The 20,427-nt window shown below is 46.0% G+C and overlaps 1 protein-coding gene across 1 annotated transcript in view; it reads left to right on the forward strand.

Annotated features, from left to right (window-relative positions):
• The window catches only part of LOC129836492 (zinc finger CCHC domain-containing protein 24), a 135,114-nt gene that overhangs the window by 12,349 nt on the left and 102,338 nt on the right, over positions 1–20,427 (forward strand). The window contains exon 2 of the mRNA XM_055902772.1: positions 16,795–16,995. Coding sequence (XP_055758747.1) covers positions 16,795–16,995 — 201 coding nt within the window. The remainder of the gene's footprint in view (positions 1–16,794; positions 16,996–20,427) is intronic.

Below are 20,427 nucleotides of genomic sequence, written 5' to 3' on the forward strand. Positions count from 1 at the left end.
AGAGCTGCTCTACCACTGATCACTAACCCAACAGGTTGAATAGAGAGCTGCTCTACAACTGATCACTAAGCCAAACAGGTTGAATAGAGAGCTGCTCTACAACTGATCACTAACCCAAACAGGTTGAATAGAGAGCTGCTCTACAAATGATCACTAATCCAAACAGGTTGAATAGAGAGCTGCTCTACAACTGATCACTAACCCAACAGGTTGAATAGAGAGCTGCTCTACAACTGATCACTAACCCAAACAGGTTGAATAGAGAGCTGCTCTACCACTGATCACTAACCCAACAGGTTGAATAGAGAGCTGCTCTACAACTGATCACTAAGCCAAACAGGTTGAATAGAGAGCTGCTCTACAACTGATCACTAACCCAAACAGGTTGAATAGAGAGCTGCTCTACAAATGATCACTAATCCAAACAGGTTGAATAGAGAGCTGCTCTACAACTGATCACTAACCCAACAGGTTGAATAGAGAGCTGCTCTACAACTGATCACTAACCCAAACAGGTTGAATAGAGAGCTGCTCTACAAATGATCACTAACCCAAACAGGTTGAATAGAGAGCTGCTCTACAAATGATCACTAACCCAACATGTTGAATAGAGAGCTGCTCTACAAATGATCACTAACCCAAACATGTTGAATAGAGAGCTGCTCTACAAATGATCACTAACCCAAACAGGTTGAATAGAGAGCTGCTCTACAAATGATCACTAACCCAACAGGTTGACTAGAGAGCTGCTCTACAAATGATCACTAACCCAAACAGGTTGACTAGAGAGCTGCTCTACAAATGACCACTAACCCAAACAGGTTGACTAGAGAGCTGCTCTACAAATGATCACTAACCCAACAGGTTGAATAGAGAGCTGCTCTACAAATGATCACTAACCCAAATATGTTGAATAGAGAGCTGCTCTACAAATGATCACTAACCCAACATGTTGAATAGAGAGCTGCTCTACAAATGATCACTAACTCAACATGTTGAATAGAGAGCTGCTCTACAAATGATCACTAACCCAACATGTTGAATAGAGCTGCTCTACAAATGATCACTAATCCAAACAGGTTGAATAGAGAGCTGCTCTACAAATGATCACTAACCCAAACATGTTGAATAGAGAGCTGCTCTACAAATGATCACTAACCCAAACAGGTTGAATAGAGAGCTGCTCTACAAATGATCACTAACCCAAACATGTTGACTAGAGAGCCACTCTACAACTGATCCCTAACCCAAACAGGTTGAATAGAGAGCCACTCTACAACTGATCACTAACCCAAACAGGTTGACTAGAGAGCCACTCTACTACTGATCACTAACCCAAACACGTCTCTAATAGATACAAAGACAAAATATATTACAACTTCCCCCGGTCTCTCCTTATTAATACCCACTTGGCACAGACATCAGTTCAATGTCTAGTATTGATTTACATTTGGTTGAGTGGTCAACTAATGTGAATTCAACTTCAAAACAACCAAAAATGTCACCCTGTCATTGAATTTAGGTTAAAAAAGAGGAAATTCCCTTAAGTTGATGACTTTTTGCAAATCCAATATGTTTTTCACATTAATTCAACGTCATCGCATGACATTTTTAGGTTGAAATGATGTGGAAACAACGTTGAGTCAACCAGTGGGTGAGTGTGCTACTTTCAAAAAACTTACCCCACTCTTCCCTAGCAGCAATTCAAGGAAATTCTGACGAGCGCAACAAAGTTTGAGGATATTTTTCAAGGAAAGTAAAGGACAGTAATGTTACAAGTAAAGTAGGAAAGCCCAGCTTTCAATAGGCGATATGAAAGGAGTGTGGCTATTTGGCCTGGAGAAGTGGTTTTATGCGCTGACAATGGGAGCTGATAATTATTCATTTGTTACTCCACTGGTTTGGGCTGGTAAGAAGTTACGCGTCCTCATTTTCTGAGACCGAGTCAAGGCTGAGTAAAAATGTATCTGACACCCAGACAAGACTGAGACACTCAATATGTGGTCTCGAGACTGACTGGTCTCGAGTATTACAACACTGGGGTAACCTCCCACTGGGCACAGATGTCAATTCAACGTCTATTCCACATTGGTTCAACATCATTTCATTGAAATGACATGGAAACAACGTGGATTCAACGTCGATGTGCACAGTGGGATACTTCTACCCGACAGGTTTGACTAGTTGTTTTACACTAAATGACTAGGATCAATTTCCCCCGACTCTTACAAATAGATCAGGTTGTGGTAACAAAAAATGAGACTTGTTTACGCACTTTATATATTTATGTCGTCATGAATATTTACAGGGTAAACATGCCATCAATGCAATTGATAGTCCAGACCATATGTGACTGCAGCCTCAATGGCTCGCTATTCCCTACATAGTGCATTATATGGTCCAAACTATGACTATGGAATAGGGTGCAATTTGGGATTCAGCCCAGGTCTGAACAGCATTATGGAGAGAGAGCATGTTGATTAAATTGCAAATCCTAACAGTTGTTTGAATGTGTATTACGATAAACTCAAGTGTTGAAGACTAAACTCACACTGGATTTTAGAGAGAGAGAGGGAGAGTTTTAGGTGTCCCTGTTCATTTCAGAACTGGGATATGTAGCCTATGAAATGTATTATGATGGTAATCATAAACCATGTTTTTATTCTGTGCAAATATTCAAATATTTGCTTGAAAGTCTTTCAACAAATAGATGTATTTATTTTTTAATCTTTTTTTCCTGTCATTTAGCAGTCGCTCTTATCCAGAGCGACTTACAGGAGCAATTAGGGTGAAGTGCCTTGCTCAAGGACACATCGACAGATTGTGCTTTGCTCAACGGCACATCGAATCAGCGACTTTTCGGTTACTGGGCCAATACTCTTAACCGCTAGGCTACCTGCCGCCCAGCTATAGAGACTTTTGCAGCCATTTAACATAAACCAGGCTTCTGAAACATGTGTGGTCTTTATACATTAAAACCCATTGTGTAATGTCATACGATCCCCCCTTGAGTAGTGTTGCAAAAACTGAATGAACATGCACACACACATGCACACATGTGCACATGCATACACACACACAATCTGGAAACAGTTGAAGCAGATTGGGCATGTTTTTCTCAACCTCACTGCAACGCCAAGTACAACAACCCACTCCTGAGGCTTGATCTGTCGGAATGAGTAATGTGTATGTTTTGTCGTCGATGACGTGATGTTGTCTCATCAAATCAAAATGTGGAAATAAATAAAGGGGTTTTGATGTGAGGAAAATGTGTGGTTAAAGTGGTTGTGAACAGAGGTGGGCAGTATTTCTTTTACATCTATATGAAATATGTATTTCAATTTATTTTGTCATTCCTTACAGAAAAACGACATGATTTCATGTGGAAAATCACATGATTTCATGTGAGATTTCACATGAGAAATTATGATTAAAAACGTGTTTTTAGAACACTTCACATGTGATCACGTTTTCACATGTGTAGTTTCATGTTATCACGTATTGCTTTATATGCTGTCACATGTTATCACATTAACTTCGCGTACTGTAAGATCAAATGTGATCACATGAAAACGTGTTTTTGGAACAATTCACTTGTGCTCACATGTGAAATTCATGTGGTTTTTCCATAAGGAATATGCCACAGAGTGGCAAGGAGTGGAATATTGGCACAAATCTGGTCTGGATTCCAGGCTAGTGAACCTGCTCAGTATTGAATATTGCACAAGACACCGTATTGTTCCTGATCTCCTTGCTTGCATTCCAGTGGTAGGCAACTCTAATAACTTAAAGCGGCAATCACCAATATTGAGATAATAATAATAGAAACTCCCTGATCATGTTTCGGTAAAAAGCTGAGGGGTGGTGCTGGAGAAATGAAACCACTCTCAAATCATAGACAGAACTATATGGGTACAGACCATCCATGATATCAAAATGATAGTTTGAGCAATGTTTTGAGGCTATATGGTGTTTGTTATTTACAAACATTGGCATAAAGCAAGCTTCTCTTTTGGGTTCTGATGGAGTATGACAGTTGAACTAAGCTCATGAGACATTTATAAGTTATATTTTTCAAGAATCAATGGGTACATATCATTAATTTATTATGTCGTTAAGTCCAACAGTGGATGTAGGAACTGCTGATTGCCCCTTTAACCTACAGTTGAATTCGGACGTTTACTTACACCTTAGCCAAATACATCTAAACTCAGTTTTTCACAATTTCTGACATTTAATCCTAGTAAAAATGCCCTGTCTTAGGTCAGTTAGGATCACCTCTTTATTTTAAGAATGTGAAATGTCAGAATAATAGTAGAGAGAATGATTTATTTCAGCTTTTATTTCTTTCATCACATTCCTGTGGGTCAGAAGTTTACATAAACCCAAATTAGTATTTGGTAGCATTGCCTTGAAATTGTTTAACTTGGATCAAACGTTTTGGGGAGCCTTCCACAAGCTTCCCACAATAAATTGGGTGAATTTTGGCCCATTCCTCCTGACAGAGCTGGTGTAACTGAGTCAGGTTTGTAGGCCCCCATGCTCGCACACACTTTTTCAGTTCTGCCCACAAAGTTTCTATGGTATTGAGGTCAGGGCTTTGTGATGGCCACTCCAATACCTTGACTTTGTTGTCCTTAAGCCATTTTGCCACAACTTTGAAAGAATGCTTGGGGTCATTGTCCATTTGGAAGACCCATTTTCCTCCAAACATAATGATCGTCATTATGGCTTAACAGTTCTATTTTTGTTTCATCAGACCAGATGACATTTCTCCAAAAAGTACGATCTTTGTCCCCATGTGCAGTTGCAAACCTTAGTCTGGCTTTTTTATGGCGGTTTTGGGGCAGTGGCTTCTTCCTTGCTGAGCGGCCTTTCACGTAATGTCGATATAAGACTCGTTTTACTGTGGATATAGATACTTTTGTACCTGTTTCCTCCAGCATCTTCACAAGGTCCTTTGCTGCTGTTCTGGGATTGATTTGCACTTTTCGCGCTAAAGTACATTAATCTCTAGGTGACAGAATGTGTCTCCTTCCTGAGTGGTATGATGGCTGCGTGGTCCCATGGTGTGAATACTTGCGTACTATTGTTTGTACAGATGAATGTGGTACCTTCAGGTGTTTGAAAATTGCTCCCAAGGATCAATCAGACTTGTGGAGGTCTACAATTTTTTTCTGAGGTCTTGGCTGATTTCTTATGATTTTCCCATGATGTCAAGCAAAGAAGCACTGAGTTTGAAGGTAGGTCTTGAAATACATCCACAGGTCCACCTCCAATTGACTCAAATGATGTCAATTAGGCTATCAGAAGCTTCTAAAGCCATGACATAATTTTCTGGAATTTTCTATGCTGTTTAAAGGCACAGTCAACTTAGTGTATGTAAACTTCTGACCCACTGGAATTGTGATACAGTGAATTATATGTGAAATAATCTGTCTGTAAACAATTGTTGGAAAAATTACTTGTGTCCTGCACAAAGTAGATGTCCTAACCGACTTGCCAAAACTATAGTTTGTTAACAAGAAATTTGTCGAGTGGTTGAAAAACAAGTTTTAATGATTCCAACCAAAGTGTATGTAATCTTCCTACTTCGGCTGTATTTCTATTGGAGAAATAGAGTACATCAGATTAAATTAAGTCAATGGTTGTGTGCAAAATCGTTCTTGTCTACTATGAGCTCTGTTCAAAAGTAGTGCACTATATAGTGAATAGGATGCCATTAGAGACACGGCCTAACGGAGACACGGCCTAACGGAGACACGGCCTAACGGAGACACGGCCTAACGGAGACACGGCCTAACGGAGACACGGCCTAACGGAGACACGGCCTAACGGAGACACGGAGACACGGCCTAACGGAGACACGGCCTAACGGAGACACGGCCTAACGGAGACACGGCCTAACGGAGACACGGCCTCCCGGGGACACGGCCTAACGGGGACACGGCCTAACGGAGACACGGCCTAACGGAGACACGGCCTAACGGAGACACGGCCTAACGGAGGCACGGCCTAACGGAGGCACGGCCTAACGGGGACACGGCCTAACGGGGACACGGCCTAACCGGGACACGGCCTAACGGAGACACGGCCTAACGGAGACACGGCCTAACGGAGACACGGCCTAACGGAGACACGGCCTAACGGAGACACGGCCTAACGGAGACACGGCCTAACGGAGGCACGGCCTAACGGGGGCACGGCCTAACGGGGGCACGGCCTAACGGGGGCACGGCCTAACGGGGGCACGGCCTAACGGGGACACGGCCTAACGGGGACACGGCCTAACGGGGACACGGCCTAACGGAGACACGGCCTAACGGAGACACGGCCTAACGGAGACACGGCCTAACGGAGACACGGCCTAACGGGGACACGGCCTAACGGGGACACGGCCTAACGGGGACACGGCCTAACGGGGACACGGCCTAACGGGGACACGGCCTAACGGGGACACGGCCTAACGGGGACACGGCCTAACGGGGGCACGGCCTAACGGAGGCACGGCCTAACGGAGGCACGGCCTAACGGGGACACGGCCTAACGGGGACACGGCCTAACGGGGACACGGCCTAACGGGGACACGGCCTAACGGGGACACGGCCTAACGGGGACACGGCCTAACGGGGACACGGCCTAACGGAGACACGGAGACACGGCCTAACGGGGACACGGCCTAACGGGGACACGGCCTAACGGGGACACGGCCTAACGGGGACACGGCCTAACGGAGACACGGAGACACGGCCTAACGGAGACACGGAGACACGGCCTAACGGAGACACGGAGACACGGCCTAACGGAGACACGGAGACACGGCCTAACGGAGACACGGAGACACGGCCTAACGGAGACACGGAGACACGGCCTAACGGAGACACGGAGACACGGCCTAACGGAGACACGGAGACACGGCCTAACGGAGACACGGAGACACGGCCTAACGGAGACACGGAGACACGGCCTAACGGAGACACGGACTAATGGAGACACGGCCTAACGGAGACACGGCCTAACGGAGACACGGAGACACGGCCTAACGGAGACACGGCCTAACGGAGACACGGCCTAACGGAGACACGGAGACACGACCTAACGGAGACACGGAGACACGGCCTAACGGAGACACGGAGACACGGCCTAACGGAGACACGGAGACACGGCCTAACGGAGACACGACCTAACGGAGACACGGCCTAACGGAGACACGGCCTAACGGAGACACGGCCTAACGGAGACACGGAGACACGGCCTAACGGAGACACGGCCTAACGGAGACACGGCCTAACGGGGACACGGCCTAACGGGGACACGGCCTAACGGAGACACGGCCTAACGGGGACACGGCCTAACGGAGACACTGCCTAACGGAGACACGGCCTAACGGGGACACGGCCTAACGGAGACACGGCCTAACGGAGACACGGCCTAACGGAGACACGGCCTAACGGAGACACGGCCTAACGGAGACACGGCCTAACGGAGACACGGCCTAACGGAGACACGGCCTAACGGGGACACGGCCTAACGGGGACACGGCCTAACGGGGACACGGCCTAACGGAGACACGGCCTGAGAGACGTTATTTTTGGAGTTGCTATTTGGGAATGTAACTACTCACGGACATGTACAGTATGTGCCCAGACACACAAACCCACACACATGTGTACTTGTGTGCATGAAGGCATGCACATGCACACACACACACACACACACACACACACACACACACACACACACCATTAGCAGTTGTCTGTGAAGTCTAGGGTGAGAGAGGGGCTCTATGGTCATGATGACTTTATATAGTGGCTAATGTACTGTATGGTTTACCTTCTATTGATTTGATAGTAAGGTTTGATTTGATATCAGGGCACAGATAGGGCTGTCAGCTGGTGATTGTCAAGCAAATATCTGTCGGTGTAACGGCAGCCTTCCTCCTCTTCATCTGAAGAGGCTCCCAATCAGAGACAAACGACTAACACCTGCCTCTGATTGGGAACCATATTAGGCCAAACACAGAAACAGGAAAATTAGACACACAACATAGAATGCCCACCCAGCTCACGTCCTGACCAACACTAAAACAAGGAAAACACACAAGAACTATGGTCAGAATGTGACAGTCGGCCTCACAGTAATCGACCGTTAATTAACATAAACACATTTAGCATCTCCTGGCTTCCACACACAGCCTACAAGCCATTTAAAAAAGTCTAATGAATCCATGTAATATAGCTACACTTATCAATAAATCCATTATTTAGTTTGGACAGGTCTAAAGAAACATGTGAAGAATGTGATATGAAGAAAATGTAGCCTATTTCAGAGGAAAAGAATAGCAGACCCTGAGTTGTCCTGATGTGGCTATGCCAAACACAAATTTATTTAGCAGACAAGATTTGCTTATAATTCCGTGGCATTATTTGATGTTATTTTATAGTATGAAGAATACAATTGAACAAAGTAAAAAAAATATAAATGCGGCTATTCTGGGTTGAGCGCTTAACAAAGAAATAGATACACCTATATGCTTAATTTAGAGTTATTCATGTAACTTGTTCTACTAATGTTGGGCTATATGTTTAGATTTTTAATACATTGTAATGCTGCATGATGAGACTCTAATGATGATTTGAAAAAAGTCGCTTGAAAGGTATGAGCTATGCTTTGTTTTTTGCGCAGGCTGTTCACACTCCAATAGTCTCTCATTCACAACTTGATAATGTCTCAAATTTCACAGCCGCATCCGCTTTGTGGCCGTAATGCACCCTAAAAAAATCCTTTTTGGCCCGGAGTGTTGTGTTGTGCCCTCTCCCTGAGTGTGCTGCTCACAAGGCTCTCACTCACACGGCTCTCCGTCACGTGATTGGTTCTTTCTCACAGGCAACAAGTGAAGACAGACACAATTCCAATTCCAAGGCACATATTGCAGATGTTAGAAGAGCTGCCCACATTTACTTTTCATCAGCCAGCAAGATGAGTATGCCTCGCGAACAGCAAAATCACCATCCTATGTCAATCTACTATCCCACATAGTACAAAGGTCGACTTATTCTATTCTGTGCGAGAAATAAATATTCCAAACATAGTCTGGGACAGTTGTGGGATGCTATAGATCCCAAATAAATACAACCACTAGCATCAAAAAAACTTTTTTACACAATGTGGCTGATGCAACAGATCAGAATGTTTAGATTGAAATATGATAAACTATTAGGCTATTTCTTCACATTATAAGCGCAGCAATGCACACATGGTAGTAGTGTCACGTCCTGACCATAGTGCTTATGTGTTTTGCTTGTTTTAGTGTTGGTCAGGACGTGAACTGGGTGGGCATTCGATGTTGTGTGTCTAGTTTGTCTGTTTCTGTGTTCAGCCTAATATGGTTCTCAATCAGAGGCAGATGCCAATCGTTATCCCTGATTGAGAATCATATATAGGTGGCTTGTTTTGTGTTGGGATTTTGTGGGTGGTTGTTTCCTGTGTCAGTGTTTGTACCACACGGCACTGTGACGGTTAGTTTGTTTTGTTATTTTGTAATTGTATATTGTTTTCATGTTATTAAATCATGGAAACTTACCACGCTGTACATTGGTCCTCCAATCCTTCTCGCCTCTCCTCGTCCGATGAGGAGGACGAAATAGACTGCCGTTACAAGTAGGCTATAAACGTGTAACGTTCCTGACCTGTTTTATGTTGTTTTTGAATGTGTTTATGGTCAGGGCGTGTGTTTTGGGTGGGCAGTCTATGTTTTCTGTTTCTATGTTGGTTTTGGGTTGCCTGGTATGGCTCTTAATTAGAGGCAGGTGTTTTGCGTTTTCCTCTAATTGAGAGTCATATTTAGGTAGGGTGTTCTCACTGTTTGTTTGTGGGTGATTGTCTTCCGTGTTCGTATATGTATGTACCATACGGGACTGTTTGGTTGTTCGTTTCGTTTTGATGTAGTCTGTTCCTGTCCGTGAGTTTTACGTTAGTTATGTAAGTTCATGTTCAGGTTTTTTTCGTCTACGTCGTTTTCTTGTTTTGTAATTTTGAAAGTGTTTGTTTTCGTGTTGCCATCGTGTCAAATAAAAGATGGCTTATTTCCCGAATGCTGCGTATTGGTCCACTGATCTTTCTCTCCTCTCCTCGTCTGAGGAAGAGGAGAACGACAGCCCTTACAGAATCACCCACCACGCTAGGACCAAGCGGCAAGGGAAAACTCAACGGAGTAAGGGACAGGAAAAGAAGGAGCAATGGACTTGGGACGATATATTGGACGGAAAAGGTTGCTACACATGGGAGGAGATCCTGGCTGGTAGGGATCGCCTCCCATGGGAACAGCTGGAGGCACTGAGGAGAGCAGAGGCTACCGGAGAGAGGAACCGGAGTTATGAGGGAACGCGTCTGGCACGGAAGCCCAAAAAGCCCGTAAGTAACACCCAAAAATTTCTTGGGGGGGGGGGGGGGTGGCTAAGAGGTAGTGGGCCAAGGGCAGGTAGGAGACCTGCGCCCACTTCCCAGGCTTACCGTGGAGAGCGGGAGTACGGGCAGGCGCCGTGTTACGCAGTAGAGCGCACGGTGTCTCCTGTACGAGTGCATAGCCCAGTGCGGGTTATTCCACCTCCCCGCACTGGCAGGGCTAGATTGGGTATTGAGCCAGGTGTCATGAGGCCGGCTCAACGCGTCTGGTCTCCAGTGCGTCTCCTCAGGCCGGCATACATGGCACCTGCCTTACGCATGGTTTCCCCGGTTCGCCTACATAGGCCGGTGCGGGTTATTCCACCTCCCCGCACTGGTCGGGTGACCGGGAGCATTCAACCAGGTAGGGTTGGGCAGGCTCAATGCTCAAGAGTGCCAGTACGCCTCCACGGTCCGGTATTTCCGGCGCCACCTCCCCGCCCCAGCCTAGTACCTACAGTGCCTACACTACGCACTAGGCTACCAGTGCGTCTCCTGAGCCCTGTTCCTCCTCCACGCACTCTCTCTGTAGTGTGTGTATCCAGTTCGGTGCCTCCAGTTCCGGCACCACGCACTAAGCCTCCTGTGCGTCTCCAGAGCCCTGTACACACTGTATCTTCTCCCCCTACTAATCCTGATGTGCTTGTCCTCAGCCCGGTGTCACCAGTGCCGGTACCTCGCATCAGGTATAGAGTGGGCTTTGAGAGTACAGTGTGCCCTGTCCCTGCTCCCCGCACTAGTAGGAAGGTGCTTATCCTTAGCCCGGTGCCTCCAGTTCCGGCACCACGCACCAGGTCTACAGTGCGCCGTATCCGGCCAGAGCCATCCGTCTCACCAGCGCCATCTGAGCCATCCGTTTCCCCAGCGCCATCTGAGCCATCCGTCTCCCCAGCGCCATCTGAGCCATCCGTCTCCCCAGCGCCGTCTGAGCCATCCGTCTGCAATGAGCCTGCAAAGCCGCCCGTCTGCCATGAGCCTGCTAAGCCGCCCGTCTGCCATGAGCCTACAGAGCCGTCTGCCAGACAGGAGCCGCTAGAGCCGCACGCCAGACAGGAGCCGCTAGAGCCGCCCGCCAGACAGGATCCGCCAGAGCCGCCAACCAGACAGGATCCGCCAGAGCCGCCAACCAGACAGGATCTGCCAGAGCCGCCAACCAGACAGGATCTGCCAGAGCCGCCAACCAGACAGGATCTGCCAGAGCCGCCAACCAGACAGGATCTGCCAGAGCCGCCAACCAGACAGGATCTGCCAGAGCCGCCAGCGAGCCATGAGCAGCCAGAGCCGTCAGAGAGCCATGAGCGTCGAGAGCCGTCAGCCTGCCATGAGCGTCGAGAGCCGTCAGCCAGCCATGAGCGTCGAGAGCCGTCAGCCTGCCATGAGCGTCGAGAGCCGTCAGCCTGCCATGAGCGTCGAGAGCCGTCAGCCTGCCATGAGCGTCGAGAGCCGTCAGCCAGCCATGAGCGTCGAGAGCCGTCAGCCTGCCATGAGCGTCGAGAGCCGTCAGCCTGCCATGAGCGTCGAGAGCCGTCAGCCTGCCATGAGCGTCGAGAGCTGTCAGCCTGCCATGAGCGTCGAGAGCCGTCAGCCAGCCATGAGCGTCGAGAGCCGTCAGCCAGCCATGAGCGTCGAGAGCCGTCAGCCAGCCATGAGCGTCGAGAGCCGTCAGCCAGCCATGAGCGTCGAGAGCCGTCAGCCAGCCATGAGCGTCGAGAGCCGTCAGCCAGCCATGAGCGTCGAGAGCCGTTCAGTCAGGATCTGCCTGAGTATATCAGCCGGGACCTGCCCCTTGTCCCGGTGCTGCCCCTTATCCCGGTGCTGCCCCTTGTCCCGGTGCTGCCCCTTGTCCCGGTGCTGCCCCTTGTCCCGGTGCTGCCCCTTGTCCCGGTGCTGCCCCTTGTCCCGGTGCTGCCCCTTGTCCCGGTGCTGCCCCTTGTCCCGGTGCTGCCCCTTGTCCCGGTGCTGCCCCTTGTCCCGGTGCTGCCCCTTCTCCCGGTGCTGCCCCTTCTCCCGGTGCTGGCCGTTCATTTAGGGGATGTTAGTTTGAGGGTGGTCATTGGGAAGGGAAGACAGAAGCGGGGAGTGACTATGGTGGTGTGGGGACAGCGTCCAGAGCCTGAGCCACCACCGTGGTCAACTGCCCACCCAGACCCTCCCCTGGACTTTGTGCTGGTGCGCCCGGCGTTCGCACCTTGAGGGGGGGTTCTGTAACGTTCCTGACCTGTTTTATGTTGTTTTTGTATGTGTTTATGGTCAGGGCGTGTGTTTTGGGTGGGCAGTCTATGTTTTCTGTTTCTATGTTGGTTTTTGGTTGCCTGGTATGGCTCTTAATTAGAGGCAGGTGTTTTGCGTTTTCCTCTAATTGAGAGTCATATTTAGGTAGGGTGTTCTCACTGTTTGTTTGTGGGTGATTGTCTTCCGTGTTCGTATATGTATGTACCATACGGGACTGTTTGGTTGTTCGTTTCATTTTGATGTAGTCTGTTCCTGTCCGTGAGTTTTACGTTAGTTATGTAAGTTCATGTTCAGGTTTTTTTCGTCTACGTCGTTTTCTTGTTTTGTAATTTTGAAAGTGTTTGTTTTCGTGTTGCCATCGTGTCAAATAAAAGATGGCTTATTTCCCGAATGCTGCGTATTGGTCCACTGATCTTTCTCTCCTCTCCTCGTCTGAGGAAGAGGAGAACGACAGCCCTTACAAAACGCAAATGTTCCATTAGCAGAAACACCAATATCAAAAGTGACCGCAAATGAAATTATGCATGTAATGCTTTTATTATAAAGGTGCATTTTTAGGGTGAAAATGATATTCCCCAAACTTGAATCGCACATACTGCTTATGTCTGCCAGTTAGGCTCTACAACCCTTGTAATGTGCTTAATTTTAAGAAGTTATTTGGCCACTTTAGTTGTGATACAAACCTTATTAAAACATTTAGGGCTATGGGCTAGGCTACATGAGGTGTGCGACTATGATTCGAACAAGTGCTGGGAATCATTCATCATTGATAATATGTAATTCACAAGTGATATGCTAATAGTGTCACCCATCAGACTATCCTTGATTTAATATTGTCTTTACAAATTCTAAATAATGTATGTGTGACATTTGTTTTAATTTGGAATGGATCATTATCATGCACTTGTATCGAAACAGGGGCAGCGGGAAACAATACATGTCATCTATGCACTATTAACTGGGTGGTTCGAGCCCTGAATGCTGATTGGCTGACAGCCGTGGTATATCAGACCGTATACGCGGGTATGACAAAACACTTATTTTTTACTGCTCTAATTACATTGGTAACCAGTTTATAATAGCAATAAGGCACCTCGGGGGGTTGTGGTATATGGCCAATATACCACGGCTTAGGGCTGTATCCAGGCACTCCACGTTGCGTCGGGAAATCAGAACAGCCCTTAGCCATGGTATATTGGCTATATACCACACCCCCTCGGGCCTTATTGCTTGAAAATAGCGAATGGAAGACGCTTTTCCCTGTGGTTTATTTTCATGCCAGCCAGGTAGGCTATACTCTTGTTGTAAAGAGAAGCAATGTGCTTAACATTAGGAAAGTTGAGAAATAAATATAGTAGGCCTAGCCTACAGAAAGCTGATGGGATCCTCCTCTTTTTATTAGCAGCCATCACTCTGTTTTCTCCCGCAATTACATAACCTATAGAAATGTTGCGCAACATGAGCTCATGGGCTCTCAGGAAGTGTTTGATTAGAAGGACAATAGAGTGCTGAGTACCCGGCAGTTAGCAAGTTTGGTGGCTACTAATGACCAGCAGCAGCATCTGAGCTTGGAGAAGCCTAGTTACCGAGACTAAACGTGTGGAATTTGACTGCCTTCATGACTTGTGAAGGCCGGTGTGGCGGTAATACAGTCAGCGCAACAGCCCTAGGCACAGAAAGCTGTATATAAAATGTACACTATCTATAGTATTCTAAGTCTATAGTAGAGCTGGGCGATATCCTTTAAACTACTACTGCTAGTTTGGTTGTTGTAGAAATAAATTATCCCCATTGACATTCACCCATATTAGCAAACTTATTTCATTTCAAACATCACATTTCTCTAGTACAGGCTACATATCGTAATGAACGATATCAGCAAAATGCCTGCGATAAGTGATCGTATGGTCGGTGTGGATAATTTTTGGTTTATCGTCCCAGCTCTACTGTATAGAAGGGTTTGGCCCAGTGGATCAAATTAATGACAGATGGAAAGCCATGGAAAACGGAAAGAAAGCGTATATTTGATTTATGCAGGGTAGAATCTAGTAAATGAACACGTGTACACACACACACACACACACACACACACACACACACACACACACACACACACACACACACACACACACACACACACACACACACACACACACAGGAGCTGGAGCTGTTTAGAGTTGAGCTGCCTCCAGGGTTGGTTAGGTAAAGGCTTCGACCGTCCTCTACTACACTCTGTGTTGCCAAGTGTAAGATTTCAGCGCTATGCAACATTAGACATCAACAATAACATACGTTCCCTAAGCATGGCTGTGTCCCAAGGAGAGATATCATTCACAGAGACTACAGTAACTTTCCATTACTCTGACATTGTTAGCCTATAGCTTGGATTTCTGCCATGTCTCAGTTTTGTGGACTGTTAGGGCTATACAGTGTACATCGTAACTAGGACCAGGAGTTTTTCTTGAGAAAAACGTTGGGCCCTATTACTGGGGTCATGTCACATTCAGGGAAAACCCCTGTCCCTCCCCACAACCTGAGGTTGAACCAACATATCTGATTCGTTGATTGTATTTCAAATAGAGGAAATAGTGAATGAAAATGGTTTTAAAAAGTAATTCTGTCCTTCTCCTTCACTTTGCTCATGGAACATTTACATTCCGAGTGCATTCAGCAGACACACTGGATCGTACCAATCTCACGCAACACTGACTGGCACGACTTCTCAGAATGAGCTACAAACCATCCCCATGGCCGTAATACTTCAAACAGATCACCATGTATTTACACTGATGCTGTTGTTTCACAGGCCTGTGTGAGACTGCGACCATAATAGCCTGGTCCCAGATCTGTTTGTGGTGTCTTGCCAACTCCTATATAGTCATTGTCACATAAGACAGCACAAACAGATCTGGGACCAGGCTATGAACATGCCTCTCTCTGTCTCTGTCTCTCTCTTTCTCTGTCTCTCTCTCTGTCTCTCTCTTTCTCTGTCTCTCTGTCTCTTTCGCTGTCTCTCTGTCTCTCTGTCTCTTTCTCTGTCTCTTTCTCTGTCTCGGTCTCTTTCTCTGTCTTTCTGTCTCTTTCTCTGTCTTTCTGTCTCTCTCTCCCTCTCGACATCCCCAGTACTTTTCCAGTTCATAAGTTACAGCTGGGCCGAGCGCCAGATGTGCTGAATTTAATGAGAGAAATGATCGAAGATCTTTTTTTTCTGCGTAAGTGAAAAGACGAAGGGCGTAGGACAGTCAACGGAAATTGGTGATTAAACTCAACAGCATAGCAAACGCAAAATAATCTATAGCAGTTTTTGTATGTGTTATTGTTTCATTAGTGGTATGATTTATCGAACTAGTCTGTAAGCATGATAGAGGAAAGTTGCAGGTGCTTTTCGGCGCTTTGCCACAAAAGCAATGAGGGAGTTACAATTCTTTCAAATTCCTTCAGCAGACAGTAAGAAGAGCAGACGGCACTTCAACCTGTGAACTAAGTTTCCACAAGAAAGACATGTTTTTGCCATGTTTTTACCCTGGGTAATATTCCAACTGTGTTTTTACCCTGGGTAATATTCCAACTGTGTTTTTACCCTGGGTAATATTCCAACTGTGTTTTTACCCTGGGTAATATTCCAACTGTGTTTTTACCCTGGGTAATATTCCAACTGTGTTTTTACCCTGGGTAATATTCCAACTGTGTTTTTACCCTGGGTAATATTCCAACTGTGTTTTTACCCTGGGTAATATTCCAACTGTGTTTTTACCCTGGGTAATATTCCAACTGTGTTTTTACCCTGGGTAATATTCCAACTGTGTTTTTACCCTGGGTAATATTCCAACTGTGTTTTTACCCTGGGTAATATTCCAACTGTGTTTTTACCCTGGGTAATATTCCAACTGTGTTTTTACCCTGGGTAATATTCCAACTGTGTTTTTACCCTGGGTAATATTCCAACTGTGTTTTTACCCTGGGTAATATTCCAACTGTGTTTTTACCCTGGGTAATATTCCAACTGTGTTTTTACCCTGGGTAATATTCCAACGGTGTTTTTACCCTGGGTAATATTCCAACGGTGTTTTTTCCCTGGGTAATATTCCAACGGTGTTTTCTCATCTCTCCCTGTTCCAGGCGTTGAATAACAGCGTGTATAAGAATGTCTCGCCATACGGCTCACTCAACAACATCGTTGATGGACTCAACACCCTGACAGACCACTTCTCCGACCTTTCCCTCTCCTCAGAGTCCCGCAAGCCAAGTAAGAGACCCCCGCCCAACTACCTGTGCCACCTCTGCTTCAACAAGGGCCACTACATCAAAGACTGCCCCCAGGTAGGACACATGCTGAGACAGTCCTTATTCTTTTATGTCTTTGTTTGTTTGTTTGTTTGTTTATTTGTTCATTCATCCATCCATCCATCCATCTATCCATCCATCTATCCATTCATGTTTTTTTTGTTCTACCTCTAATTCTATTGGTTCACTGTCTTTCGATTCCAAAATGCTACTGGCTGCCATCGAGAGCCAAAATGGCATCTGAGTCATGTGATCATATTTCCAGCCAATTATGTCCTTTTGAAATTGGCCAGTGGCAGTGGCATCTGTGTGGCTGTGCCCTGACCTAGTTGTCAGACAGACAAGTCTCTGTCCTCTGTGTTCATGAGTGTGTTAATTGGGCAGACAGACGGACTACCGAACGTCACTATGAGAGAGGAGTAATAGGATGAAGTTGACCCTAGTTGCTGATCTTTGGTTGGTTTAAGATTTTCTCCACTAATGGTTAACATTAGGATTGGGGGAGTGGAAGTTGATCCTAGATCTGTACCTAGAGGAATCTTCACTCTAAGAGTATGGAACCAGCGATATACGAATCACATTTTCATCATCAGTAGATTTAATTTTATCATTAGCCAGGATATTTCATTTGTTTTAAACAAACACAGTAGGATACATACATTTCTTTTTGTGAGGCAAATGGACGTAACCATGGCGAATCAGCATCAAGTGCCAGCTGGGAGGTTCCATGGGTACCAGAGTGTGACCAATGGGGTCCAAGCTGAGCTCTCTTCTGCTTAACAGAATCGTTACAGGACTCTATGGTACTGATGGTACACATCTAGACATATAAATAGAATGAGTAGAATATGCTTTGGAACCTCTCACATTGGCAATTTGACTGGTAGACTTATTCTAGAATTGTGGATCTACCCACCTATTGATTGGATGATGTATGTATGGGAGACATCACATGATGTTTTGTAGTAACCAAAACGATCACATATTAGGATTGCCTACTTCTAGTAATGATAAATGTGTAGATGAACCTTAAAACACAGTAGAATCAATGCACATCGATATGTTGCAAGCATTGCATTATTGACATCACGCTGTATTATGTGCACTGCCATGCTGTAAAATGTCACAATAGCACAACGGAAACAGCATTCGGAGAGATTATGGAGCACAAAATGACTATTGTGGTTTTCACATACAGGCACTTTGAGGAACGTTCTGTCTCTTTTGCCTTGTAAAAGCAAACTTCATGGTCTGAGTTTATGTTTGAAAATGAAATATCTGATTTCGAAACAGGGACAATGACAGTTTTTCTCAGAATTCTGGTGTGGAGAAGTTGTTAGATAACCCTATGGTGATGCCAGATATCCTCTTCTTCTCTCTCTCTTGCTCTTTCTCTTTCTCTGTCTCTCTCTGTTTATCATGTGTGTGTATTTTGTAGAGCTTGCTGGTTAAGACCTGACAGAGTCAACACTAATCCTGTCTTTGTATTGTGTTGATGTTGTAAATCTGTGCTTGATAGTGATCGCTGTGTATTTAAACCATTGAACCGGTCAGTTGCAGGGCAGCATTTACAGTGTAGTTTAGAGAGTCAGTGGAAATGTTATTACCACCAAACCCTCTCGACAATATACCGCTACGAAACCAGTCTAGACTTCATGGGCATAACTGAAATGTGTGTGTGTGCATGCGTGTGTGCGCGCACGTACGTACGCGTCGGCGTAACTCAAATCACAGCGAATTTGTCGGGGCTCCCCAACTGTTCGTTAAACTGCAAAACGGATACACAGAAAACACCAGATCTCCAGCGTGTTTCAACCTCTCCAGCGTCACATACATGACATACATGGAAGACACTCCAAATGAGTGCAGACCTGGGCCAGATACAATGCATATGTCCAATACTTGAAATTATTTGAGGGGTGCTTGATTTACAGTAGCTTGGAGTTTGCACTTTGCACTATTCCGTTGATTCCATTGTACTAGGTGAACTACATCAAGTACAGGCCAAGTATTAGAAATGATTTGAGCTTGATTTAGCTTGGAAACTAGATCAAGCGCAGCTCAATTATTTGAAAGTATTTGAGGAGTGCTTTACATAGAATGTAGTTTGAACTTTGAGGACTACTCCATTGGTTCCATTGTACCAAGTGAACTAAATCATCATTTGATGAACTAAATTGAATGATATGTTTATGAATCAACCATAGCTCAAGTTTTTGAAAGTATTGGACAGACGTACTGTATATATTTGACCCAGGTCTGAATGAGTGTGATGTTCTTCAAGCGGACGTCCCTAAGGTGCAGGACTTCACAGGCCTCCATTTGCTGGGTTTGTGATCCTTTACAGTAACGTTCTGTTAAACCAAAGTTTCTATGGAAATGAAGGTAACAGACTGTACTTATTTTTGTAGTAACTTACAGGTAACTGGCTGCCAGTAAGTTACCGTAGAAACAACATGTTTTTTTTACAGTGTACTCTCCATCTCCCAATACTCTTCTACCCCCCGTGTAATAGTCTCCAGTTCTTTCCAGCTTAGTCTGTGATGTTAATGCTTCCCTCCCTCTATCCTCCTAGGTACAGTGGTGTAGTCTCTTCCAGGGGGCTTTTTTCTTCCTCTCCCCCCTCATTCTCCATCAGTCCTCCGTAGTTACTGAGGAGCTGGAGGGGTTAGTATGGAGTGGTACTACAAGGATATTCCTCTCCTCTCTGTCCTTGTATCCTTCTCTGGTATGACTAAAGAGGAAACGCTGGTGGCAGTGTCATAGGACTGGTCCTCTGGGAGCTCTCTGCTCTCTGCTCTCCTCTCCTCTCTCCTCTCCTCTTCTCTCTCCTCTCCTCTCTTCCTGTCTGCCTGCCATCATAGGGCGACCGAGGTGTTATGTAAACAGGCTTTTATTTGGAGAACGAGGTCGCTCCCCCAGTTCTGACTAGAATGTCCTGTTCATTGGGGCCTGGCGGCCTGGCTGCCCCCCTGGCGCACAGCCAAAATGTCTTCCACTTCGTTCATGATTTGTTTGGTGGCCTCAATCGCGAGGTCCGCCTCTGATGTTTCCCTAATGAAAATTATCCATTGATTGACGTCCACTTGCCATGTTTCCCCCTGTACAGGGATTAACACATGGAATATTTGCTGTAATTTGATGTGTGTGGGGAGGGGGGGGTCACTGAGTCACTCCCTCATCCAGTGTCCATCTCCCCTCTTTCCCCTATCCCCTTCTCCCCTCTCCTGGCCAATGACCTCAAGCTGCCCTGCTCTACACACTGACATCAGCCCACTCCTACACCCAGCATTCTCTTCTCATGACCAGCACTCTAGAATCTATCTCGGCTGGACACAGAGGGCAAAGATGTTGGAAATATGGGCAATGCAGTGCTACTGTGAAATGGTTGACATCACATTTATAGTATTTGAGGTCAGTTAGTGTCAGGGTTTGCGGTTAATTCCATTCGAATCCAGTCAGTTCAGG

Source organism: Salvelinus fontinalis, chromosome 37 (genome assembly GCF_029448725.1).
Source record: "Salvelinus fontinalis isolate EN_2023a chromosome 37, ASM2944872v1, whole genome shotgun sequence".
NCBI lineage: Eukaryota > Metazoa > Chordata > Actinopteri > Salmoniformes > Salmonidae > Salvelinus > Salvelinus fontinalis.